The following is a 26,998-nucleotide window of genomic DNA, read 5'->3' as shown; positions in this document are numbered from 1 at the left end:
AAGCTGATTTTTTCAATATGATTTTTATTTAACATGTTCAATTTTTAAAAATACATTGTAAAAAAACGTTTTTCACTTCATAAAGTACAAATTTTCTTTTGCCCTTGTTTTTTTTAAAAAAGTAAACATGGAAAAAATTTCATTATGCATTGCAAATTTATTTAAAACAAACAAGATACATTTTTTCACCTGAAAAAACATGTTTTTTTTTACTTCTTGAAATGACGTTTTGCTTTACTTTGTTCAGGTTTGTTTTGTTCTCATTTTCAAAATTTAAATTTTTAAAAAGTTGACATTTAAATTCCAAAATTTTGAAGCCAAAAAATGGAACCTGAAAAACACATTGTTTTTCACCTCTTGAATTTTTGAACGTTTTTTCACTCGCATCACTCAGCTATTTTTTCTATCCTTTTCCTAAACTAAAAAATTCCATTTTGAAACTTCAAAAAATTCAAAAAGGAAAATAATAATTTTTTAATAGGTATTTTTATCAATTATTGGTAAACTTGTCATTTCATCTCTCATTTCATTTTAGAAATTTATATTCGCTATTTGTCATTTTATTTGACAAAATTGAAAGTCTTTTTTTTACTGATCGGCGAATTTTTCAACCCCTTCCCCCATCACCCTTGAAAACCCACTGTTTTTATTCCAGTCAGTTTAATGACAAATGTCCAGTAATCTGTCCAGTCTCTGCATGCTCCTGCCACCAATGCTATTTTCATTTATTAGATTGAACACTTCATCACAATAATATAGAAAAAAAAGTACTGATATCCTCCAAAAAAACTCTTCAAAAAAGAATTACACCCCGCCCTCTCCACGATTCCTAATGAACCTACTCCTTGAACAAAAATTAAAAATTTCAGTAAGAAAATGTTATGATATCATGGTGGAATCCGCCCCTAAGAAAAACAACCTACCACTTCACCATTTATTGTATAAGACAATCTATGAAACAGCTAATGAGCCAAAAATTTGGGCGGACAGATCCCTCAAATAAGTTTAGTAATCTAACTTGACTCTGGAGTGTGGAAGATTTGTCAGCCCCCAAATTTTTGGCTCATTAGCTGTTTCATAGATTGTCTTATACAATAAATGGTGAAGTGGTAGGTTGTTTTTCTTAGGGGCGGATTCCACCATGATATCATAACATTTTCTTACTGAAATTTTTAATTTTTGTTCAAGGAGTAGGTTCATTAGGAATCGTGGAGAGGGCGGGGTGTAATTCTTTTTTGAAGAGTTAATACAATTTCTTATCAAAATACGTAATACCCACGCTGATGATTGTGTATCATACACAATATTACATAATTTGATGTGGGCTGATTTTATGGCGTTTTTTGGAAAACCGGAATTTTCAAAGTCACTAGAGGCTTCAAAGCGGTTTGAAACCTTCTCCAGTCGACTCAGCACGTTGAAATTAAAGTGCAGCGTGAATTTCAGTATGTACTCAAATTACATTTGGTGAAATTCTGCGACAATTTTCAAGTTTCAACAATGTACAGAAGGCTCTGGAACTGCTCAACACACGATATTTTTTATTCATTCATATTACAATCACATAGTAAAGCACAATAATTTTAATTTTTGCCAACAGTTTTGTATTTTTGATCTTGGTTGGAAACATTCTGTTTCTGATCTTGAGCAGTTTGTCATTTCCAATTCTTCGGCGTTTCTTTGTCATTCAATTCCCTATGAGTAAATAAATCAATAGGTATTAATTTATGACGATCTAATCTTAATAAGCAAAAAATCAAAATAAGGTGCATAGGTATAAAATTTAATAGATTTCAACTTAATTTTAAGTAATTGAAGTAGGTAAGTGTAAGTACTCAGTACTTATCTAGATAAGCCTATTTACATAAATATTTAACTTACAAAAGGGACATTTTTTTTTCTTCAAATTTTGGTAAATTTTTGAAAGTTAACATGAAACATCAAGATTTGATTCTTTCCCTGTGTTTGACTTCCTAAATTAATTGATGGTGTTTTTGAGGATATTTTGAGGCTTGCGGAAAATTTTAGAATTCTCGCACAAAAACAGGTAGATTTGAGGGAGATCAAATTATTTTTGAACGTTTGTGTCAAAATCGTCTGAGACTGTCACAAACACGGCGAAATGAATTTCATGTTGGCTCATTTTATGGATATTCTCCCAATATTGGAGAATACAGAAATCAGTAATTAATTCAAAGGATCTGAAATAAAATATAAACCAAATTTCAGCTTCCTAGGTACCTCAATTTTAGGAGATTTTCAGTTTTTCAAGAGAAATAGGAATTAGAATTTTCAAACCACTCTTAAAAAAATTTTAAAAGAAATTCTCCACCTAAAATTTGAGTCGAGTAATTTCAATTATCCTTCAATCAGTTCAAAAATTTCACAGACTTGATTGGGAAACATTCATTGTATGCAGGTACCTAAGTACCTAAATGTAAATTAGAATGCAAGAACATGAAAATTCTTAGATTAAAAATGATAACCTTTTTTCTAAACATGGAAAATAACCAATCTAAACAAATCATAAATTCAACTCATAAGAAAGCTGAAATTCTCAATCGTTTTGTTTTTTACAATGTTACATTGATGCAATAAGAGAAAGTAGGCCTAAATATGTACCTACCTATGTATTCAATTCGCGAAAAACATGTATAACAATAACAGCAGCGCAAAAACAGAACACAGCCGTCCCAATCACTGCCAATAAAGTCTTATTTTCTTCGTACCAAGAAACTAAAAACAGAAATATTTAATTTGTACAAAAACCTATCTAAAAAAGGTAGGTTAACTTTGACAGTTGAAATACTTACGATCAATGACGGTTAAATAAGCGCTTGCAGCGGCGTCTTGCGAATTCTGATCCAGAACGCGACATGAATACCATCCTTTATCATTCAAAAACACATGAGCAAAATGCAAACCATCTTCAGTACTATTTCCCACTTCTGCCTTTGAAATGACAAGATGAAATTTCAATAATAGCTATGAAATTACCTGATAAACCCACTTCTGAGCATATGAGAGCAAATGTTTAATTGAAAAATTGCATTAAATATGTAGTTTCATAGACAGTGATTCAATTTTCTACGCATTAGGTACAGAATTTTTCTGGCCCTCGATCACCCAAGCGTAAAGTTGAACCATACAATACCTAACAACATATTGCCAAATAGAAACTTACTTCTGGCAAACCTGATGTGTTCGTAGTTAGCAAATTAACTTTGCGATAATAATTAACTTCAAGGGAAGGATCCGCTAGTGGGCATTTAAAGCTCCAAGAATCACCAAGTTTCACAGTCTCATTTTGTGGCTTCTCTGTGATGAATTGTGTAGGAAGAAGTCTTTCTGCAAGTAACATGATGAAAATGAAAGAAATTCTTTATCAATATAGTGACAATTTTGTTATCATTCTTGAAAATTAGTTCTGATTCCGGTTAAAAAGATGATTTTCAGAACCTCACGCAAACACTTTAGTTATTTATACTCCATTCATGTCAATATAAAGAAAAACAAGCATCGTTCTGCGATACTAACTTAGGTACTCATGACTTTTTTTTTATGCCGGATGTTCTCCGGTTCAATTGTACGATAAAGAATTACAATGTAAACATGATTCAGACTTACGTTCTATATGAACTTGAAATGTATGAGCGAGTTTTTCGGTCTTGGTGTCATTCGTATATACCATACACGTATAATTTCCCTCATTTTCCTTGACACATTCCGTGATCTTCAATTTGGAAAGCCTTGTCTATGAATTCTTGACGAGTTGGTCTCGGCCATTTGCTAGGTGGTTTATCATTCATCAGCCACTCAATTTTTGCGTTACTAGATTCTAAACAAAGAACATACGTAGTCGGGTGAAATATGGGATTTTAGCCCTATCCTTGGATATTCAATCAACTAGTGGAAATTGTTCCTTAGGGGTCCAAAACTCCTATGATCAAATTATTACCCATCAATTTTCGCTCACAAATAAAATAAAAATAACCCACCATAGCATTTAAACTATGTAGAGGTCTTCAATTAAGTAGGTACCTACTTTTGAATTCAAAAAAAAAAATGTTACCTACTTGTTCCACATATAGGACATTTCAATTCTACCACACCACCTTCCTTGCATTTGTTAGTTTCCTGGAAAATGTTTTCTCTTTGATCAAAAAGAAAAGTACCATTGTCACAGTTAACCTCATAGCCATTCTCTTCATCTGCAAAAAAAATATAAATAAGTAATTGGAAATTACATTCAAACAGAGCACGATACATGTGAGATTTTTTTCAGAATAAAAATTTTATTCGCTTAATCAGCACTTAAAAAATCGAACATGACACGCTGAATAAGTATCAAGTTGGACTTCATAATATTTACCCTGAGGATAGAAAAAGGAAAATTATGGATATCGTCTATGACCAAATTCATATTGAAGTCCTTTTGAATGTAGATAGAAAATATGTAATTAAATAGGTAGGTCTAGGTACTTACGCATGCAATCAGAATTTTTTATAATGCATACCAGCACCGCAAACATGAACATAAAAAAGTGCCTCATTTTGGGAGTAATACTTTTCTATTATTATCTACCTAATCAATAAATTATCACAAATTTGGTAAACGTCGTTTACATAGGTAGCTGATATTCAACGCAAAGTACATTTACACCCAACGAATGGTAGTCTAACTCTAAATGAAAACGCCTAACCGGTTCAGATTAATTATTACTCCTTCCATTTGATAAGATGTTATTATTCTAAACAAATTTCGAGACGTACCTACCTAATTAATTCAATTTCTGTGAAGTATGAATAATACATATATATAGGTAGATATGTACAATTTCTTATCAAAATACGTAATACCCACGCTGATGATTGTGTATACCATACCATACTATACACAATTTTAGGGATTTTCCGGAAATCTGTAACATGTTTCTCTTAGTATGACGTACTTGTATGAAAGGAAATTCTTGCATCGAGCGTATTAGTCATTTTATGCGAAAAATTACGTAAAAAATTTAACGAATTTATTTATTTTTCTTGATTGGCAAAATACTGTATCCAATTTTTCTCCAAATTTACTTGTATGCATAACCTGTTCATTTACCTATGCTTAAAAGTTCTTCGAATAAACAAATTCGTGTTTTACAAAAAACGTCAAAATAATCTGTCCGTACCCATTAAGCATATTAGGCTAACACGTATGCAAGCGATTGGTGCTTGCGTCGGAACGCACCGATTTTGGAAAAATGTTGGGTAGTTAGTCATGTGGGTCGCCAAACAAGGACTACATTAATTTATTATACTCGTACCTAATCTCGAGCATCCGTGGAAAATTTAATGTGGTCAGATTTTATAGCGTTTTTTGAAAAACCGGAATTTTCAAAGTCACTGGAGTCTTCAAAACAGCTTGAAACCTTCTCTAGTCGACTCAGCATGTTGAAATTAAAGCGCAGCGTGAATTTCAGTGCTCAAATTTCATTTGGTGAAATTCTGTGAAAATTTTCTTCAAGCTTTGCAAAAATCTGCCGAGGTCTCTAGAACACTGCTTAAAACGGATTGAAACCATTTCCATTTGATTTGACTGACCGAAAATAGGGTGCATCCCGAATTTCAGCATTCTAGGTCAATTTGATAAAATTTTGACTTTTTCTCAGTTTTAGTCTAAATTTTAATTTTTTAAATTCCCTAAAAATCGAAAAAATGCGCTTCAACACATGAAATTTTGGATGTTGGTAGGTATTTATGTTTGCATGCTCTAGGTATCGATGTGTAGCTTTGCCCGGTTCAAATTTTTTTGTTTGAGTTGAGATAGGTACCTACGTGGTAAGGATCTACAGAAACAAGTTTTGTTTGTGAGGAATGTTCATAGCTCATTAGAATAGAATCTTCCTTTATTTTCTGAAACTTGTATCAAATTATCTCATTGGTTGAAAATGTATTTTATAAATGGCTTTCATTTTTTTAAATTATAAATTTTTAAAATAATTTTGGTAGGTTTTGACCTATTATTTTTACGATTTTGTGAGGGGACATCATGCCTTGCGACATTACGTGTTGCCATATTTCCTATTCCCCTATCTGTCTATGTGTAGAGTTACTCCTATATGAGATTCCCCTACTTGGGATGGGAGAGATACGATTAATTAGGAGATGGCAAGATGTAGCATCGAGCCATCGAGATCGAGATGCTCTCAACACTTCTAAGTTTGACTCGCTTCGAATTAGTCTTCTTAGTTCTATCATCTACTCTTGCTAAGGTGATAGAATAGTCCGCGTCGTCGTGGGTGAGCTTGAATCTTATATTCTTCTCACATGTCGAGCCTGATCATCTCGCGTTAAACCCAGCTTCGATAATTTGCTAAAGCGTGCTTTTGTTGTTAATAAGAATTTTATATCGATTAATTGCTAATACTACCCACGGGCTATACAATAATCGTTATATTCGCGCATCGCAACATATAACACCAATGGTCGTAAGTAATCACTTTCTTCCATAATTAATATGCTAATATGAATTTATTTACCTGTTATTCCTAAGATACAAATAATTTATCATATCTATTATTTGTGGCGTAGTTATAAGGTGTGTATTACAATTATATCGAATACACGGAGTATCTAACTAGGTGTTGTTATTCTTCTAATTTATTTATTTAGGCGCTAAATGAATAAATGTAGATAGGTGAATTACTAGAGTTCTGACCCCTAATTAGGTGCTAATACACCCCTATGATAGTTCCTTGGAGCGATCATAGACGGATTTATGTAAGCTTGTCTTATCTTAAATGAAACCCCGATTGAGTCTATCCAGGCATTTATTCTCCATCAGATTCTAAGGTCTTTACATTGGCACCCTATTTAAAACATTTTCTATAGGTGTTTATTATGGATCTTATCGTCTTCCCTCATTTATTATAAGCCAAGTCTTTACAATTTTTGGAATTTTCCAGGATATCGTACGTAAGTACCTACATGAAGAAATTATCTAAATTGGGTATATACCTTCTCTAATTACTCTTATTGATTGAAGAAAAATAAAGAAATTATTCTGAGCACGTGATAAAATTATACTAAGTAAATCACTTATATCTAATGATACGATTATGTAAACGAAATTTCAATTTTAATTTTAGTAAATAATTTGATGCTTTCAGCGGAAGTTGCATTCCAAGATTGCAGCTTCGGCCTTTCTCGTTTGAAATTGGATTCTTCGGTGTTTCTTCGTCACTTATTTCCCTGAAAAAATGAATCAATGTTAGGTACCTACTTGTACATAATCACAGGAAATCTTTCTTGCCCCGATTTTTCATGAATCCTTGATAATCAACATCAAACTCTTTGCGCTATGTTTGACCTCCAGCATTAAGTTGTGGTTGAATTTTTCGGTCAAAAAAAAGGCATCAACGTACAAGTAGATTTAGGTAATGAAACAAAAATTATTTTTGAAAATTCGTAACGAAATCGGCTGAAATTGTCACGAAAACGGAAAATCCGAGTTCATCAGTGATGAATTTCATATTGACCCCTTTTGATGCTATTTTTACAAAACTGGAAAATCCAAAAAATCAGTTGAAGGTTTTAGAGCTTTTCGAAAATGCCACTAGGTATCTAATTGATATTTTTATTCAAGGGATGTAAAACAAAACGTAGGTACCTATCTATCTATAAGTACACATAGGTACATCAATCAAATTTCAACTTTCTATCTTCTTTTTTATTTGATGAAATTTTCAGTTCGGGGAAAATATGAATTTGAATTTTAAAAACTTCATTAAAAATTGAAAAATAAAATTCAGTGCCTAAGATTTCACTGGAAAAAAAATAAACCCGAAGTAATAAGCAGTGCTGCTGTATAAACAGAAATATTCTCATTCTACAATAACTTATCTGAAAAAAGTGGATCGACTCGAAACAGAATATTTAAAATGAATAAGTTGGACAGTTTAAATACTTACAAGATTAGGTAGTTACTTTTAAATAAGCGCTTGCAGCGGCGTCTTGCGAATCCGGATTCAGAACGCGACATGAATACCAACCCTCATCATCCACAGATACGTGAGAAATATGCAATTCACCAGCTTTATTCACCATATTGTCTGCCTTTGAAATGACAAAATGAAATTGCAATTAGCTATGAATAGTTTTCTTTCTATCCATTTTCAACTTTTTGAGTGTAAAGTCAAGCTGAATATAATAGTATAATATAGGTACTGTCTTATTTTTGAATGAGCGTTCATAACTTCTCAGTGCATAAATTAAACAATTTTCACTGGGCGGCAGTAAAAAAAGCTTGATGTTTTTTTTAAAGAAGTTGACTGAAAAAAACAGAACAGACTCGAGCGAAGCGAAGCCGAAAACTTCTGAAATTTTGTATATACATATTTCGAGAGGCATAAAGACGGTTTTTTTATGTGAGGATGAGGATGAAGAGTTTATTTTTTCGGATTTTAATTTTAAATAGTATTTGAATAATGTTTTTTTGAAGGAAGTTGATTTTGAAAAAAGAAAACTATGTTTTTTATGTGAGACGAAGAGTTTGTTTCTCGGGAAAAGAATACAAGCCCGAGCGAATGCGAGGGCAAAAGCTTAAGAAAATTTGTATCGGAAATTTTGCCGAATTTTCGAATGAAGTTTTGGCGGCAAATCGTAGTTCTCTGGGCATCCCAGTTTATATGTACATAGGTACCTATGTTGTTTTACGTATGCAATGTAACTTCTGGCGAAGTGATGTTGGCAACTACCTATTTAATTTTTGTAAATCCTTTTAAAAGCTATACCTAGATATACCTACTTGAAGTAACCTCCTAGTCCTAGTTTTGGATCATCTTTCCTTTCCCTATCTATACTTATGACCTCTACTCAACGTTATGATCATTGCTTCTGGTTTAATTTTATCTTCTAATTGCTAAGGGGGAACCCTGTATTACGATGTCAACTTCTTTGAACCTCACAAATGATTAATCTGAAAAAGTTACAGTCATTTCCCCAAAAGTAAAAAAGTGGGTTTTCAAAATGCTACTCATGGATCATTATCCACTAGGTATTCATCGCGATTTTGAGAGAGAACCTCATTCATTTTGAAATACAGAATTAAATTCACAAGTAAATTACTTGAAATGTCTTCTTTGGTGGGGTGCCCTTAGTAGGCTTCTGCCACAATAGTCGCTTAAGCAACACTTTCTATTTATACCTATACCTATAGTTTCTGCATAGAACTATTGCAATAAATTTGTGATAGGCTCACTTCTGAGTATATGAAAGCCAGTGTTTAAAACAGATTGAAAAATAAAATTACAATAAACAGTTTCATAGACAATGGTTAAATTCTCTGGGCATTAGGTACCTACAGAATTTTTCTAAAAATCAACACTTCATGTTCTGGCACTCATCCAAGCGTAAATTTGCACAATAACAAAATACCGTCAAATAAAAACTTACTTCTGGCATATCTGTTGTGTACTTTGTGGTTAGCAAATTGACTTTGCGATAGAAATGGATTTCAAGGGAAGGATTCGCTAGCGGGCACTTAAAACTCCATGAATCACCAAGTTTCACAGTCTTATTTTGTGGTTTTTCTGTGATGAATTTTGTAGGAAGAAGTCTTTCTGTAAGTAACATAATGGAAGAATTTATTTGATAAATGTCTTTACCAGCAAAATACAAAATTAAAGTGGTGCACATTTTAGAAACCATTAAATAAAATATGCATGTCTAGGTACCCAGGTAGGTACAAGTGAGTACCTACTTATACCGAGTAACAATGTAAAAGAATTACAAGTATGATTATATGTAGCTGGCTTACTTTGTACATGAAGTAGAAAGTTATAACTGATTCTTTTTGTGCCCTTCTTATATACCGTACACGTATAAAATACCTTATCAGCCATATTACATTCGTTAATCTTCAATTGAAAATCCGTGTCTTTGAATTCTCGATGGGTTGAATTCGGCCATTTGTCAGGTAGTAAATTATTTTTCAGCCATTTAATTTTTGCATTATTGGATTCTAAACACATTTTATTCGATTTACTGAACGAAGTACAAATGATCGCGCATAGTATGGTTATTTCATACTTGAAAGCATTTTTAGGGTTGTGTTTCAACAGTATATGGAGGGAGGAGAGGTCAGAAATTGAGAACGCTTGAATAATAAATTATTTACCTACCTGTACCACATACGGGACATGCCAATTCTACGACAGCACCTTCCTTGCATTCGTAAGTTTCCTGGAAAAAGTATTCTCTTTGATCAAAAAGTAAAGTAGCATTTTCACAGTCAACTCCACCATCGTTCTCGTTGTTACTTGCTAATAAAAAGATGAAAATACACTCGATCAATTAAATCTATTCAATGATAAAAGATACAATGTGATAGCGTATATGTATAAGAATACAATAATGAGATTTATTTCTATCTTTGGCAGGTTATAACCAAATTTTTTCAAACATGCAAGGATTCCAGGCATTACCAAGGGTATCTAATTCATTATAATTTTTTGATATTTTTTCGGAGATATCGTTCTAGTAAAATGAGAATTTTTAGTTTTTCAACGGCACTTTTGGTAACTTCCTTCAAAGTTACAATCACGAAAATATATATTGTGTATCTCTCCTGAGAGTAGATACTTATATTATACATATAAGTACATTTTTTCAAATTTTTCAAATTGAACACGCAAAGACTAGCCCCAAAGGAATGAACTATCCGAACGAATTGAAGGAATGCGCAGAACGAAGCGAGGGACGACGCAGGATAAGGCCTCTTCTCATTCGAGCTAGAAAAATTTTATTCTACTTCCCCTCCCATGGTGTGCATCATTTTCACCTGTGTATAAGCAAACGTCTTCATCTTCGTTCTCAGAGCAGTCTGTGATTTCATTGCAAAATTGACGTCCACGGATGCGAGTGCCATCATTGCATGTGAATCCTTGCACAGAAATACAGAATTATAAATTATTTTAGCAATGTGTCATTCACAGACAAAGATATCAAAGATATAAAGTATGTTTTTTAATGAGTAAGTACAGTTTTGTACGTCTGTTTTTCACAAAAACAAAAAAAAAATACTCAAACGAAATTCTAAGCATGTTCATACCTGGGTCAATAAACATGACCAAAGCTCCTTCATTAGATTCCATTGTAACCTCGTGGAATTTCGCACAAGACATCTAAAAGCAAGGTGCCATAAATTATAACACATGAAAAAAAAGAAGTGAATCTTTGAGGCTAAGTTTTTGAATAGTTTTCGAACTCGCGTCACGCTGCTTTGCGTAACACGACGCTTACATTTAAGAACTTGGAAAAAAATTCAGTTGGCTTTCTGTCATTATGTCAGACTTTTAAAACGAAAAAAATCGGTCCATTTTTAGAGACGCGAAAACTTGAAAAAAATATTTTTAACTTTCTAACTTTATGCCAGATTTTGAAAAATTTGGAAAAAAACGATCAATTGTAAGAGGTTGATTTTTGAAAACTTGAAAAAATAAACTTTTGACTTTCTGACATTATGTCAGATTTTCAAAAGTTGACAAGAATTTTGTCAACTTTCTGAATAGGTAATTAGGTACCTATCTGACATTAAGTACCCTATATTAAACTCTTAAAAAGTTGAAAAAAAACCTTGTGCATTTTCTGAAATTAGATCGGACTGGAAGGCGATGAATCGCGAAAGTTATACTTATCAAACTTTCAAAAATGACTATCTCACATTTGTCAGGCCTTTTTAGAATTTGGAATTTTATGCAATGAGTCAACTTAAGCATAAAACATATTAATGATCCATTTAAAAGTTGAACTCGATCCGTAAACTTTAGCTCACCAAAAAAACGCTCACTTTTGGTACCTACTTGTATTGTAATACCTATGTATGCAATATATGTACTATGTATTTCAACTCGTCACCTCGGATTTGCGATTCAATGTCGACTTTCAGAGCTGCCAAAGTTGATTACAACGCCTTCTAGAGCAATTTGAAATTACTGGAGGAAAGTTAAATTTTGCTGGAGGCTCCAGAACGGCTTTATAAAATGGTGGCAATCGATTCGAAAAGTCGACTTTATTAGGTACCTATAGAAACCGAGTTTCAGATTTTTATTTTCATGCTTGCTCTTTTGGTAGAAAATCAATACCACATCCATAGACTACTTTCAAAAATTCGCCAAAAATCGAAAAATCAATTTCTCGGCAGCTGAAAATTTTGTTGTGAAGTCTGAGTGATATTCTCTTTCAGTAGGTCAAATTTCATCTCGATCAAAGTCCAAAGATGACGAATTGTAAAGGTTCTTTGTAAGGTAAACTTACCAAAAGTAGAAGTATGAGGACCATTCTGCAACTTCTCAACGAACAGAAAACAGTCAATTCCAACAATAGTTCACTTTAAAAAAATGATAGTATTCATGTACCAATAAAAACATTTTTTCCATCCAGTTGATCAAGTTACATAAAATGAAATGTACGAGGTGGTTGGGTATGTATGTATGTACCAGTATGTTTATGCTTTCGCTATCCGCATTAACTTGATTTATCGCGCAGATTTTTCATTTAAAGGAAACATTAAGTGAGTCACAAAATTTTAATGATGATACTTAGGTATCAGCTGTTGATTTTGAAAATTTTCTACTCCATATCAGAGCTTACACATGTAGGATGAATAAAAATGTATCGTTGGACAACATTCGATATCCAAAATGTCGGTGAAATGATGGACGAAATCACAAATAATTAATGACGTAGTTTCATGTTTTGGTATATAAAAGCTCAAAATGAGTAACCTTCTCCGTCGTGAACTTTTCATTTTTTTATCCGAATTCCTGTTATTTGACGAATTGTATGCTGTATATGTGGGTAGGTAGCTTTAAAAACGTGAATTTGATCAGATTTTATATGAATGTATGTTAGGTAGGTACTTCGTGTACCTAGTACCTACTGAAGTGGGCAATCATGCATATATTGACACGAGACGCCGTAAATACATTTGAGTAGGCAACTTTATCAATGCATCTGTTTGAAATTCTCGTAACATATCTATTCTTATCTTCATTATAATAAGTTTAACAAAATTTTAGAATGTCATTCATGGGAGTTCAGCATACCTAAGTAACTTAATTGATTTTCAGTTCAACTCAAACCATCATAAATTGATCATTCAGCGAAAATTGAACTTGATTCTTTTGCGAACGATTCGCTCAGAAATGGTGAATCATTCGAGAATGACTGAATCGCTTGGAAATAAAATTCGATACCATCAGTAAGTACGACAAACACGAAACGATATTTTTCAATCCATGCACCAATAAAAGTTATGAATGATTGTTTGCTTGAAGGGTAAAAACACAGATTATTCGACAACGATTGAATCATTCTTCACAGGCAGTCTTTAATAACTATCCATGTCGTTGACTTAATCTACAGAACAGAAAATGCCAAAGTTGACATCAGTTCAGTTATCAGATTTTACAACAAAGCATTCAAATACCTACTTATGAGTAATTGTACATGAAATGTAAATACTAGTAGGTAATAATCTTTCAATAAGGAACACATGATAAAATTATACTATCTAATTTATATCACTAAAGATACGATTATTTAAACTAAAGCTCAATTTCAATACTATTCAACGATTCAACGTTTTCAGCTGGAGTTGGATTCCAAGATTGTGGCTTATTCAGTCTTTCTTGTTTGAAATTTGGATTCTTCGGGTTCTCTTCGTCACCAGCTACTTCCCAAAACAAATAAAATCAATTAATATGACGACCTGATCTCAACCAGAAATACATCAAATAAATAGGTAGAGGTACATATAAAATAAGTACCTACCTATGTTCCTATTGTATGTATATTGAGTAACTACATATATATGTAATAGAATTACAACAAGTATGATTATGGCTTACCTTCGACATGAACTTCAAAAGTATGAGAGATCTTTTCTGTCTCCCTACCATTCTTATATACTGTACACGTATAATTTCCCTCATTAGCCTTATTACAATCCTTGATCTTCAATTGGAAAGCTGCGTCTTTGAATTCTCGATGAGTTGGTCTCGGCCACTTGTTAGGTGACAAATTATCCTTCAGCCACTCAATTTTTGCGTTATTGGATTCTAAACAAATTTTATCCAATTTACCGAACGAAGTAGGTACAAATGTTAGCGCATACTGTGGTTATTTGAAAGCATATTCGGAATGTGTTTCACCTAAGTAGAAAGCTGAGGGGTCATAAATTGAGAACTCTTAAAATGATAAATTGTTTACATACCTGTGCCACATACGGGACATTCCAATTCCAGCACACCACCTTCCTTACAACTGAGAGTTACGGCTAAAAGTGATTCTCTTGTATTAAAACGTAAATTACCCCTTTTACATTCAACATCATCACCTGCATTCTCAGCATCATTCGATGGGATTTCTACCAAAAAACGAATACATTTATAATTATAATTCACCACATAAAAAAGCTAGTTTAGAATAGGTACCAAAATAATAAAAAATGACATGTTAGACATCTTTTGTTGGGTTATTTTGAAAAGTATTCTTATATCGTATCGTATGAGCTCAAATATTCATTTTGTGACGATTCTTAACCTCTCAGTGTCTCCCCTGTTCCTCGGTATGAAAAATGTATGCAACTGAGAGAACACAAAAGAGAGCACAGGTGGACCTAAGGATATTGTAGGTAAGTATCAAAAAAAAAAAATGAAAATTGAAAAGTTAATTTTTATTACTAAATTGAAATCAGCTCATAATTTTAGACTGAAAAAAAGGGGGAAATATGGGTTTGGGTAGGTACCTACTATTTCTTCAAACCAATTTAACATTAATAGTATTATGTCTTTACACACTGGCGACGACGCCAGCCTGTGTGCCCAGTGTGCACGGGCACACCTGTTCATTTTCCAAAAAGAAAAAAAAGAGGTTCTTTTACTTGACTTTTACAAATTATTTATAAAATGCCTAACCAAAAACTAATTTTTGTTAAACCAGAATCCATTCCGTTAGTATCGTGAGGTGGTTTCGTGCCCTTCAGGTAAAGTACGTAGATATTACACCTTAATTGGTGGAATATTTACTCAATGGCAAAGCTCTAAGTATCTGTGAGTTGATTAGACGTAGTTATAAGGAGTAGATTGTAGGCGCGAAAGCTGAAGATCAAGCACGGTTAAGCAATCTTTGACTGATTTCTCATCTGCAGGAATTGGTCAGTTATTGCATTGTGAAGGTGAAGAGTGGATTGTAACTCCACGACCCAGGTTCGGGCAAAAACCTATCACCTATGGTGATATTTCTTAGATATATTCCTATAGGTGTAGATCTTATCTATATACTATTAGCGTATTAACGATAATCATTACCTTTACAACATGCTGCCAGCTACAACGTGAACCAGTGTGAAATTTTTTCAACTTGCTACCAGCTACTAGTGAGCAGCGGGACTTATGGTATGGGTACAGTAGTTACCCGCTGTTAGCAAGTTCTGTTTTTAGCTCTGGTACCTACATTAAAAATCATACATTGAAAAAAAACTAAAGCTGGATTTTCGCCCAGTGAGTTAAAAATTCCTCGATTAGGTCAACACTGTACTTGGTATTAAGCCATCATGTTCAAATACGAGTTTACAAATTTCTCTTGAGCAATTATACCTACTTATCTGAAAAGTACCTGCATGTTGCACGTGGAACCCTACTTGATCATATAGTTTATTATTTTCACCTAAATGACCTGGTACGTAATTTAAGATTCATCAAAACATCACAGTGGCAATTTTAGGTAGGTATTTAACAACAAATTGGTAATTATCTGTACCATCGGTTGTAAACAAAAAAGGATTGTTTAAGATCCTACAATATTGAAAAATGCAAACAATGTATTCAGTTATAAGCTCACACAAACATTCTAATCATTTTTTCGATTTCCCTCTCCAATTAATTTTGAGTTTATTCATCGGATAGTTGCAAACATGATCAAAAATTTCTTAATGCTGAGCATAATTCTTCTAGTTACAGAAATTGTTTACTCAAATGGATCTTCAAGGAACACTGGGGTAAGAAAAAGAAACACATAAGTATACCTATTTAGGTATATTATTCAATCAAGTATCCTACAGATTTCATACCGGATTGAGATTCCTATTTAACATACATACTTACAGAGAGTTCGCTTTCTTATGAGGGTAGTTAACGTGATCGGATCGACTCTATGGGATTCGTCAGGTGAACGTATGTTTTCAGAAGAAAAGTGGGATACGAAAGAGTTTGCTCAAATATTCTCAGCTGATATAAACCTGCGGAAAACATTTGTCGTGCGTTGGGTATGTAAATAAAAATTATTCTCAAAATGAATCTTTGTTCATTTTACAATATTAAGTAATAGGTACTTATATTTAATTAAGAACAGGTTTTGATTCGTTTCGAAAGATGTATTGACTTAGAACTAGGATGTGAAAATTTTCAAACTTGGAATCTCAGCGGTAGAATATTTTGTGATGCGATTAGGATGAAAAATCAAATGTGGACTCCAATGGTATCTTCCATAAAGCCTCAAACTTTCGTACAGACTTGTCCACGATTAAATCAAGTTCGTAATAAACGTATTGGTCAAAAAGTACCTACCTAACTCATCAAACCATTAAGTGGCTGTAATATCTAAGATACATACATGTGTTTTTACAGGACATTTATAAAGTAGATAACATCAAAATTGACGTTGATTCGATTATAAAATTTTACAAGGAAGCGCCCAAGTATTACAATCCAAAAAATGAAATAGAAGCACATGGTTATATGCATGCCTTCTTTGTAAAGTATATTAGACGTCAAGATTATAATTAAAAAGTGTAAGAAAAATATTTATTTTTTCAAAAAAATGCCTCGAATTTTTTAAAAATTTTCCCCCCAACGAACATCTGTGGTTCTGGTTACCGAAATAGATCAGTATCATAGGTGTTGATGATTGGTCATTAAAAAAATGCATTTTTCATGATGAACATTAGACCTATAATTTAAAAATTCATCGAACCATATCATGGTAATAATTGCAAACACTGTCGTTAATCGCCTCATCTATATCCTTGGTCGTATTTAAATGGATATTTGTACAATGTACACGATTGAAAAATAAGTAGGCACCTAGAGGTACCTTCATTAAGTACATTACAATGTACCAAAGTTTGTTATCATTTTTCGTTTTTTAATTCTTCCTCGTGAACCAATATTGATAGAGACCAAAAAATGATCAAAAATTTGTTGTTGCTGAATATACTAATCATTTGCACAAATGAAACGCCACAAAGCATATTTGGGGTAAGGAAAGCTTTCAAAAATTAACTCACTGCTTACTCAAGTTACAGATTTCATATCATAATACACATTGTGATTTTTCGTGACGTGTAGGAAGGTCGTTATCTAGCAAGAGTTGTTAATGTGACGATACTCGACTCATTAGGTAAATCTATGATTTTCGAAGAGAAATGGAAAACGAAGGAATTCGCGCAAATTTATTCAGCTACTTTGAGAATACCGAAAACATTCGTGATACGTCGGGTGTGTTTTTATGTACAAAATCATCCAGCAAAGTTTATGCCAAAAAATGACCAATAAACTTACTGTACTTGTATTTTACAGGTTATGACTCATTTTGAGAGATGTCTCGATTTAGAACTAACCTGTGAAAATTTTCAAATTTGGAACTTGAGCAGTGCACTATTTTGTGACGCGACTAAAATGAAAAATCAAATGTGGACTCCGTTGGTATCCGCCATAAAACCACCAACTTTTTTCGAAAATTGTCCACGATTAAATCAAGTTAGTAATACTACTTATCTAATATTCGCAAATCGTAATTCTTACACAATATGATGGTTGAAGCATTACTCATCAAAAAATTGGGTTTCCTGCATTGATTCAATTATAGGGCATGTACAGAATGGAAAATGTCAGAATTGACGTCAATTCGATCGTCAGCTTTTACAGCGAAGCACCCAAATTCTATTGGAAATTATATGCTTTTTATTATAATTCAAGAAATGAAATTGAGTTTCAAGCTTTTTTGCATGCTTTTTTTGTGAAGTACACTACTAGACGTCATCATAACGAGTAAAAAACTTGGAAAAATTTTATTTAAATGCTTATTTCTTATTTTTACGTTCTAAGACCTCTAGATTTCATGTTTGACTTTCGAGAGTTCAAAAAAAAATCAGCGATGTATCAAATTCATGGTAGGTAGGTTAAATGGTAAGTAATTTTTAGTGGTTATTGGTAATATTTTGGTTCTTTACAGATGATTTTTGATAAATTGCTGATAAGTTAATATTTTTAGTAGATAAGCTATTGGCAATTTTTAGTAGGTCTGGTAATTTTTGCTGAATTACCTGCTGTGTATTTTCAAAAATTACTGGTAATTTTTTGGTAAATTACTGGCAATTTTTTTGGTAAATTACTGGTGATTTTTTGGTAAATTACTGGTAACTTAATTATAGTTTTTTGGTAAATTATTGGTGCCTACTTAATTTGGAAATTTTGAGATGAACCGTTGGTAACTTTTGATAAATGAAGTTCAAGTACCTACCTGTAACGCTAGGAAAATCAATCAATTGTCATGTCAACTTTCAACAATGACTTAGACACTTACGTACATTTTGTCAGATTTTTGAAAACTTGGAAAAAATTACTAATTCAGGTATGGAAGTTTTACTGGTATTAAAATGAACTTTTAGATACCAAATCAGAATTATAAGAACTTGAAATAAAATTACTAAAATTGCTAAGTGACCTGAAAGGCAGACAGATGACCTTTGGAAGCTGGTAGATAGGTGAATGACCTTGAGAGGTCAAATGACAGGAAGACAGATGAACTTGAGAAGTCGAGTAGACAGACAGGCAGACGACCTTAGGCAACCAGACAAGCACACAGACAACCTTCAGAAGCAAGTAGACAGGTGAATGACCTTGAGAGGTCAAATGACAGAAAGACAGATGAACTTGAAAAGTCGGGTAGACAGACAGGCAGACTACCTTGGGAGGCTACACAGGTAGGTCAGTGACCTTGATAGTCCAGGTAGACGAATCAATGAACTTTGAAAGGTCAGACAGACGACCTTGGAAAGTCATACTGATGGCTCAATGACTTTAATAGGCCAGACAGGGGGCCAGACGACCTTGGGAAGCCAGACAAGCGCACAGACAACCTCTAGAAGCTAGGCAGGTAGGTCGGTGACCCTAAAACACCAGTCAGATGGGTCAACGACCTCAAGATACCAGATAGGCGAGCAGACAACCTTGAGAAGCTAGGCAGAAAGGTCGATGACTTTAACAGGCCCAACGACAGGCAGACCGACGACTTTGGGAAGTTAGACAGGTATAGGTCAGTGACCTTGAAACAGATGAGCATACAACCTTGGGAAGCCAGACTAACAGGTCAATGACCTTAGGAAGATTTTTTTTGTGAAAAATGAAAAATTGGCGTTTCAAAATGATAATTTTTGCTTTTGACTCTTGAAGATTGTATTTTTTGAAAATTATCTTAAATTTTTTTCATAGGTACCTGAAAATATTTTTTTACAACACATGACTCATTTATTCATTATCTACCTGCACCAAGTAGAAATTGTAGCTGTAGACAAGCATCACATAATCAATTTTTGAAAATTTCCACCATTAAGTATAATAATGTTTAATTTTGAAAAACTGACACAGGAATTGATTGTTTAGTCAGGATTTTTCCAGGGACGGAACAAAACCAGATTTTTAGGGGGAAAAAATCGAAAATAGATAACTTTCTAAAAATTTCTCGTACCTAATACTCGTACAAATACGCTATATCATGATTCCATGAAAAAGAAAGTGAAATTATCGGCCGAACAAAGTGAGAGCAAAAATTTTTTGAAAACTCGGCCCAAAGAACGAAAAACGTCCATTTTTTTGCATGTATTACTTTACCTTTTCGCTCCCCAAGGGGAAAAAAATTGTTTGGGTTTGGTTCTCGCGGAAATTTCCATTAGGAATAGGAAAAGTGTCCTCTTATCCATTGAGATCTGTGACATGTGTCAATAATTCGTCTTTTCAATGAAATATAGTTTGCAGGAAAGACCTTAATCCTATAATTATTTAAAATAGGTACATCAAAACATCGTGGTGATAATTTTAGGTAGGTGAGCATGCATGTGTCACTACGTGTCGTCAATTAGGTACCCATTTTATTGATTGTAAACTAATATTCATGTGATTAAAATGTTTACAACTCCCATAAGTCTATAGGATATCCTGAAATCAATTTTTCCCCAACTGTTTTGTCTCGTCAATCATCATTTAGTACACATTAGAATAGGTACTTGAAACATGATGAAAATCATGTTAATGCGTAGTATACTTCTAATAACAGATATCATTCACCTAAATGGATCACCACAACACATATTCGGGGTAGGAAAAATTGTTTAAAACTTATTAGGTAGTTACTTAGGTATTGGTTTGATTTTTCAAAACTTACAGGAAGTTCAATATCTGGTAAGAGTGGTAAATGTAACAATAGTGGACTCGAAAGGTGAACTAGCGATTATCGAGGAAAAGTGGCGAAGGAAAGAATTCGCGCAAATTTATTCAGCTGCTATCAAAATATCTAAACCTTTTGTGCTGCGTCAGGTATGAGTAGATACCTTTGTTAAATATCCTCATATTTTGCATTCCTTCAAAGTAAATAATTTAACAATAATTCAATCCTACCTAAATAGGTGAATCTTTCATTTCAGCTGCGAAAATATAGGTAATTAATTATATTTATCTATGTATCGATTACAGGTTTTAATTCGTTTCGAAAGATGTGTTGATTTGGAACTAGCCTGTGAAAATTTCCAAACCTGGAACTTCAGCAGTGCACTTTTTTGTAACGCGATCAAGATGAAAAATCAAATGTGGTCACCATTGATATCTTCCATAAAGCCACCAACTTTCTTGCAGAATTGTCCACGATTCAATCATCAGGTTCATAAATTATGAATTACATGCATGGGTGGTGGTAGGTATTTTAAGATAATATTTTGGTGATAATGCGTAAATTATTTGTGTAATTACAGGGTATCATAAAAATGGAAAATGTATTTGTTGATATTAATTCAGTCATCAAATTTTACAACGAAGCATCCAAATACTATTGGAAAGTACATACTTTTTATTATAATTCAAGCAATGAAATTGAGATGCAAGCTTTCTTGCATGCTTTTTTTGTAAGATACACTAAACGTACCTAATTTTAATGAGTAGGTAAACAATTAAACAGAGTTTACGACAGGAATACATAAATTGAAAATAAATTTAATCCATACCGTGTTTGAGCTTACTTCTATTCGAGTAATTACAAAGGTTGTTTCGGTTTCAAAAACTACACAAAGATTCAGAAATTTCGGGAGATGAGTTTTTGATGGTTTTTGAAATGGAATACAGCCCATTTCAAAACTACTTTCGAAACTGTACGTTTCAATGTTTCAAAATGATTCAATTTTGCAGATCGGAACCTGCAATAAAATCCGAAATCAATGTTTCCTTTCAAAAAAGTACCTAGGTATTGAAATCTGTCGTGGAGCTCTCAGAATTGAATTAAACAATCACGTAGGTAGCTATCAATTTTCATGGAAAAGTTATACTTGCACGCAACAAATACCTAGGTAGTAGGTACCATCATAGATGGGTACCATGCTACATAATCTTTCTTGTTAAAATACACTGTGCACGATAGACCTTTATCCCGGCCACAATTTAAAATTTATCGAAACATCCTGGCAATAATTATAGGAAAGTAAGTACATTAGTAAGTACCTACATGTCAGCAATTATGTGTCATCTAGTGGTTGTAAAAAAAAAAAATTAGGTAGGCACGTTTTATATGAAGTGGAAAAATACAGCGTGGTCGTCATTTTGATTGTATTTTCCCTCGTGAATCAAATGAGGTAGGTACCTACTTATTTATTGAAACATGTACAACATGATCACGATTTTGTCAATGCTCAGCATTTTTCTAGCGGCAGCAATTATGAGCACAAATGGATCGCCTCAAAACGCATTTGGGGTAAGGAAAATTGCCCGAAAAATAAAACAGATTTAATGCCTCATAGTGATTTTTTTCAATTATTTATTATGTACAGGACGTTCGTTATCTTGTTAGAATCGTGAATGTGACATTATCTGACTCAAAAGGAGTATCCATGCTTTCTGATGAAAAATGGAGAATGGAAGACTTCGGGCAAGTTTATTCAGCCAGCATAAAAGTGCCGAGAACATTCGTAATACGTCGGGTAAGTAAATTTTTCCAATTCGTTGAGTTGACACCCTCAGCTGAATGAAGGATGTGTTTACTATGGTGGGATGTCTTTCCCTTTTTGGGGGGGGGGGGGGGGGGGTTATAGGGAGAATTCAACAAAAAGTTGTCAGAAGACTTGAGAAAACTGCAGCAAAAATTTCCATCAAAATTCAAATTTTAAAATTTACATTAAAAATTTAAAAAAATTGTTGATTGATCATAATGTACCTATTATACTTACCCATTTAGAAATCAGAACACTGTATTTGATTTTTTTTCGCATTTTTTATACAATTTAAACAACTTTTGAACAGGACGATGGAAAGATAAACAAAAATTCAAAGATGGGTTTTCTACTTCTTAATGTAAACGATCAATTATAATTTTTTTTTAAAAATCAAAACCATTTTTTATGTAGATTTTTAACTGTAAATAATTGTAACATTTGAAACCTCGTTAGGGAAATTATGATTCGAGCACGGGGTTCTAAAATTATTCTGAAGTCTTTTGAGGAAAATCCCTGTACAACTTTTTATCAAATCTCCCTTCCAATTTTCCAGAAAAAAAAAATCAAAAAAAATATCAAAGTGTTTATTTACTCGTATTTAACATAAACATACCTATCTGCAGTTTGAAGTTCGTTTCGAAAGATGTCGTGATTTAGAACTAGGATGTGAAAATTTTCAAACCTGGAATACCACTAGCGCAATGATGTGTGATGCGGTCAAAATGAAAAATCAAATGTGGAGTTCGATGGCGTTCTCCATGAAAGACTTATTGCAGACTTGCCCACGAATGAATCAGGTTTGAATCACTTCCGTAATGAACGCGATGGTCAAAGTTGACCTCCCTCGTATCAATCATTGTTTTATGGTCATGTCAGAATGACATGTATGTATCTAATTACAGGGCGTTTACAAAGTAGAGAACGCCAGACTTGACTTAAATTTGATTGTAATGTATTACAATGAAGCACCCAAATACGACTGGAAAGTTTATTCGTTTTTTTACAATCCAAAAAATGAGATTGTAATGCGATTTTACATGCATCTCTTTTTTGTGAAGTACACTAAACGTCAACGTAATAACTAGGTAATGAGTTGAATAGGTAGGCACATGAAATGATAATTTATTTAGGCGTAGACGTGTGGGATAAGTAGGCAGCTAATAAATAAACTTGAACTAATAAAAATTTAATCAGTTCTTGCGATTTCATTTCTACCTACTTATTCAGGAAAATTTTGAAAGGTTGCAAACTACATAATATGGTACTTACTTACTCACAAACCTCTCGAGATGACGACTTCTGATTTGTATACATATACAATCATGGTTTTTAAAAATAGGTGTGGTTTGAAACCTCCATCATCAAAATTTCAACTGTCTAAATTGATTTTTCGTGTTTTTTTTTTATTGCAGAGTGTAAGAGTGACACTAAAATACGTAGATCAACAATTTCAGAATTATTGTTTCAATTCTGTTTTCACCAAGAAAGCTGAAACTCGGGTTAAACCATTTTTTGACCTCTCGAGTCGATTGATATTGGTTTCGAGTCGTTCTGGAGCTTCCAACGGATTTTAGGTATCTACATGTAAATACCTCCAGTTTTAGAAAAAACGCTGTAAATAGGATGAACTCGGATTTACCATCTTTGCGACATTTTCGATCGATTTAGGCAGATATGTATTATCGAAGTCTTCGTGACTGTTTTTGAAAAAACAAAAAAACAAAGATTGTCGTTCGCAAATGTTTGAACAAAAAAACCTGAAATTTGATGTGTACCCTATTTTTGACCTCCGGAGTCGATTGGTGACGGTTTCGAACCGTTCTAAGGCCTCCGGTGAATTTATATTTTTTCACTTCAAAAATAAGCATTAAAATCAGTTCAACTCTATTCAACACCCATGCATCTGTTTTACTCAAATTGAAATTTTAGGGGATGAAACTAGGATAGTTGGTCATTTTGAGCTATTGCTAGCTTCTCTAGGTGAATTTGGTGCCGAGCAATTCCAAAACCAAAGATGGTAGTCGATATTCGGTCACCTTACCCTTAGATACCAAATCAGACTTATTATAAGAACTTGAAATAAAATTACTAAATCGTTAAGAGGCCTGACAGGCAGATAGATGACCTTCGGAACCTAAACAAGCACGCAGAAAACCTTGAGAAGCCAGGTAGATAGGTAAATGACCTTGAGAGGTCAAATGATAGGAAGACAGACAACTTGAGAAGCCAGACAGAAAGACAAACACGATCTTTGAACGTCATAGTGATGGGTCAATGACCTTAAAAGCCCAAGCAGGTAGGCAAGCATATGACCTTGGGAGGCTAGACAGGTAGGTTGTTGACCTCTAGAGTCCAGGCAGACGAGTCAGTGACCTTAAAAGATCGGACAGACGACCTTGGGAAGTCATATTGATGGGTCAATGACCTTAATAGGTCACACAGGCGAACAGACGACCTTGGGAAGCCAGACAAGCCCGCTGAAAAACTTGAGATGCCAGGTAGACAGGTAAATGACCTTAAAACGCCAGTAAAATGGGTCAACGACCTCAAGATGCCAGACAGACGGGCTGACAACCTTAAGAAGCCAAACGACAGACAGACAGACGACTTTGGAAAGTTAGAAAGGTAGGTCAGTGACCATTATACAGATGAACAGACAACCTTGGGAAGCCAGACTAACGGGTCGATGACCTATATAAATCAGCAGACAGGCGTGCAAACAACCTTGGGAATAAGAAGGTTTGTTGTGAAAAATAAAAAATTCGAATTTTAAAAATATTAATTTTTGCTTTCGATAGGTACTTGAAGTTTGTATTTTTTGGAAAGTTCATGAAATGAAACAGTCTTTCAATCCCATGAATGAATTATGAAACCTACGTACATTTAAATTTTTATAGCAACTTTTATATACCAACAGTAGTAATTATCTTAAATTTTTTTCATACTTGAAAATTTTTTTTACAACTCATGACGGACGCATGTATTTAGGAGTAGTTACCTATCATTATATAATACTTAATGTTTATTGTTTAAATTTTGAAAAACAGACATAAATACGCGTATAAGTCATGATCTCATGAAAAAGAAGGTAAAATTATTGCTCGAACAAAGCGAGAGCGACAATTTTTTGAAACCCCAGTCCTAAGAACGAAAAACGTCCATTTTTGCATGTGTTAGGTAGGTACTTTAAATTTTTGCTCGCCAAGGGGAGAAAAATTGTTTGGGTTTGGTTCTCGCGGAAATTTCCATTAGGAATAGGAAAAGTGTCCTCTAATCCATTGAAATCTGTGACATGTGTCAATAATTTGTCTTCTCAATGAAATATAGTTTGCATGAAAGACCTTAATCCTGTAATTATTTAAAATATATCAAAACATCATGGTAATGATTTTAGGTAGGTGAGCATGCATGTGTAACTGCGTGTCGTCAATTAGATACCCATTTTATTGGTTGTAAACTAATATTCATATGATTAAAATGTCTACAACTCCCATAAGTCTATAGGATATCCTGAAATCAATTTTTCTCAACTTTTTCGTCTCGTCAGTCATCATTTAGTACACATTGGAATACTTGAAACATGATGAAAAATATTGTAATACGAAGTATGCTTCTAGTAACAGGAATCATTCACTCAAATGCATCACCACAACACATATTCGGGGTAAGAAAAATTGTTTAGAATTCATTATTTAGATATTGGTTTGATTTTTCAAAACTTACAGGAAGTTCAATATCTGGTTAGAGTAGTAAATGTATCAATCTCAGCTTCTATGAAAATATCTAAACCTTTTGTGCTACGTCAGGTACGAGTAGATACCTTTGTTAAATACGCTCAACTTTACATTCCTTCAAAGTAAATAATTTAGCAATAATTCAAACCTACCTAAATAGAGGAATCTTTTATTTCAGCTGCGAAAATATAGGTTATTAATTAAGTATATTTCCCTATGTATCGATTACAGACTTTAATTCGTTTCGAAAGATGTGCTGATTTGGAACTAGCCTGCGAAAATTTCCAAACCTGGAACATAAGCGGTGCACTTTTTTGTAACGCGCTCAAGATGAAAAATCAAATGTGGTCACCATTCGTATCTTCCATAAAACCACAAACTTTCTTGCAGAATTGTCCACGATTCAATCATCAGGTTCATAAATTATGAATTACATGCATGGGTGGTGGTATAGGTATTTTAAAATAATATTTTGATGATAATGCGTAAATAACGTGTAATTACAGGGTATCATAAAAATGGAAAATGTATTTATTGATATTAACTCAATCATCAAATTTTACAACGAAGCACCAAAGTACTATTGGAAAGTATATTCTTCTTATTATAATCCAAACAATGAGATTGAAATGCTTGCTCACATGCATCTGTTTTTAGCCAAATTTTTGTGAAAAATGATGGCTATTGCGGTAGGCCCAACTTTGGATAAAAAGGTCGGGGATGAAAAATTTTGATAGTTCTCGACGTTTTAAGCTCAAACTAGACGATTCCCGGTGTGTCAGTTTTTATATATATACATGTAAAAACCCTACATTACGAGATCCGTTTTATATAAAATCGGGCATTGCGAGATCCTGAGATCCTTTTGCCGGATCTCGCAAGTTCTCTCATATGCCATGGTACTTGTGAGATCCGGGGGACCCTGTACACACATTTTCAGCCGGATCTCGTTTTACCTACTATT

At 33.4% G+C, this 26,998-nt stretch overlaps 2 protein-coding genes and 2 long non-coding RNA genes across 4 annotated transcripts; 2 read left to right on the top strand and 2 right to left on the bottom strand.

Moving 5' to 3' along the window:
- Nucleotides 1-1,521: 1,521 nt before the first annotated feature.
- Nucleotides 1,522-4,671, bottom strand: LOC135843480 (uncharacterized). The gene is made up of 7 exons (XM_065361395.1): nt 4,487-4,671; nt 4,077-4,211; nt 3,628-3,838; nt 3,185-3,348; nt 2,814-2,952; nt 2,627-2,736; nt 1,522-1,695 (listed from the first exon to the last, which is right to left on the bottom strand). Exons 3-6 carry the CDS (start codon nt 3,689-3,691, stop codon nt 2,627-2,629), a joined length of 477 nt encoding a protein of 158 aa, XP_065217467.1. The 5' UTR covers nt 3,692-3,838; nt 4,077-4,211; nt 4,487-4,671; the 3' UTR covers nt 1,522-1,695.
- A 2,385-nt stretch (nt 4,672-7,056) lies between these two features.
- On the bottom strand, nt 7,057-12,465 carry LOC135844116 (fibroblast growth factor receptor-like). Its single transcript, XM_065362233.1, has 8 exons — nt 12,304-12,465; nt 11,099-11,171; nt 10,829-10,930; nt 10,170-10,310; nt 9,806-10,009; nt 9,442-9,608; nt 7,959-8,103; nt 7,057-7,239 (listed from the first exon to the last, which is right to left on the bottom strand). The coding sequence occupies exons 1-7, from the start codon at nt 12,325-12,327 to the stop codon at nt 7,963-7,965; spliced, it is 852 nt and encodes a 283-aa protein (XP_065218305.1). The 5' UTR covers nt 12,328-12,465; the 3' UTR covers nt 7,057-7,239; nt 7,959-7,962.
- Nucleotides 12,466-15,353: 2,888 nt separating this feature from the next.
- On the top strand, nt 15,354-18,093 carry LOC135844925 (uncharacterized). Its single transcript, XR_010558672.1, has 5 exons — nt 15,354-16,315; nt 16,402-16,581; nt 16,677-17,546; nt 17,628-17,807; nt 17,917-18,093. It is a non-coding gene; the product is annotated as an uncharacterized LOC135844925 (long non-coding RNA).
- A 1,843-nt stretch (nt 18,094-19,936) lies between these two features.
- On the top strand, nt 19,937-21,305 carry LOC135845311 (uncharacterized). Its single transcript, XR_010558723.1, has 3 exons — nt 19,937-20,642; nt 20,799-20,981; nt 21,074-21,305. It is a non-coding gene; the product is annotated as an uncharacterized LOC135845311 (long non-coding RNA).
- Nucleotides 21,306-26,998: the final 5,693 nt, after the last annotated feature.

Source organism: Planococcus citri, chromosome 4, assembly GCF_950023065.1.
Source record: "Planococcus citri chromosome 4, ihPlaCitr1.1, whole genome shotgun sequence".
Taxonomy (NCBI): Eukaryota; Metazoa; Arthropoda; class Insecta; order Hemiptera; family Pseudococcidae; genus Planococcus; species Planococcus citri.
This window is presented reverse-complemented; position numbering and strand designations above follow the sequence as displayed.

Bases quoted from the DNA above. Each gene is read 5' to 3' on its own strand.
- LOC135843480 (XM_065361395.1), bottom strand. From the start codon at position 3,691: ATGGTATATACGAATGACACCAAGACCGAAAAACTCGCTCATACATTT. The intron at 2,953-3,184 runs GTAAGTTTCTAT...GTCATTTCAAAG, and splicing joins ACACATCAGGTTTGCCAGAA to GCAGAAGTGGGAAATAGTAC. The intron at 2,737-2,813 runs GTAAGTATTTCA...TTCTGTTTTTAG, and splicing joins TTATTTAACCGTCATTGATC to TTTCTTGGTACGAAGAAAAT.
- LOC135844116 (XM_065362233.1), bottom strand. From the start codon at position 12,327: ATGGTCCTCATACTTCTACTTTTG. The intron at 10,931-11,098 runs GTATGAACATGC...TTTCTGTGCAAG, and splicing joins GGTCATGTTTATTGACCCAG to GATTCACATGCAATGATGGC. The intron at 10,311-10,828 runs GTGAAAATGATG...TCTTTTTATTAG, and splicing joins AGACGTTTGCTTATACACAG to CAAGTAACAACGAGAACGAT.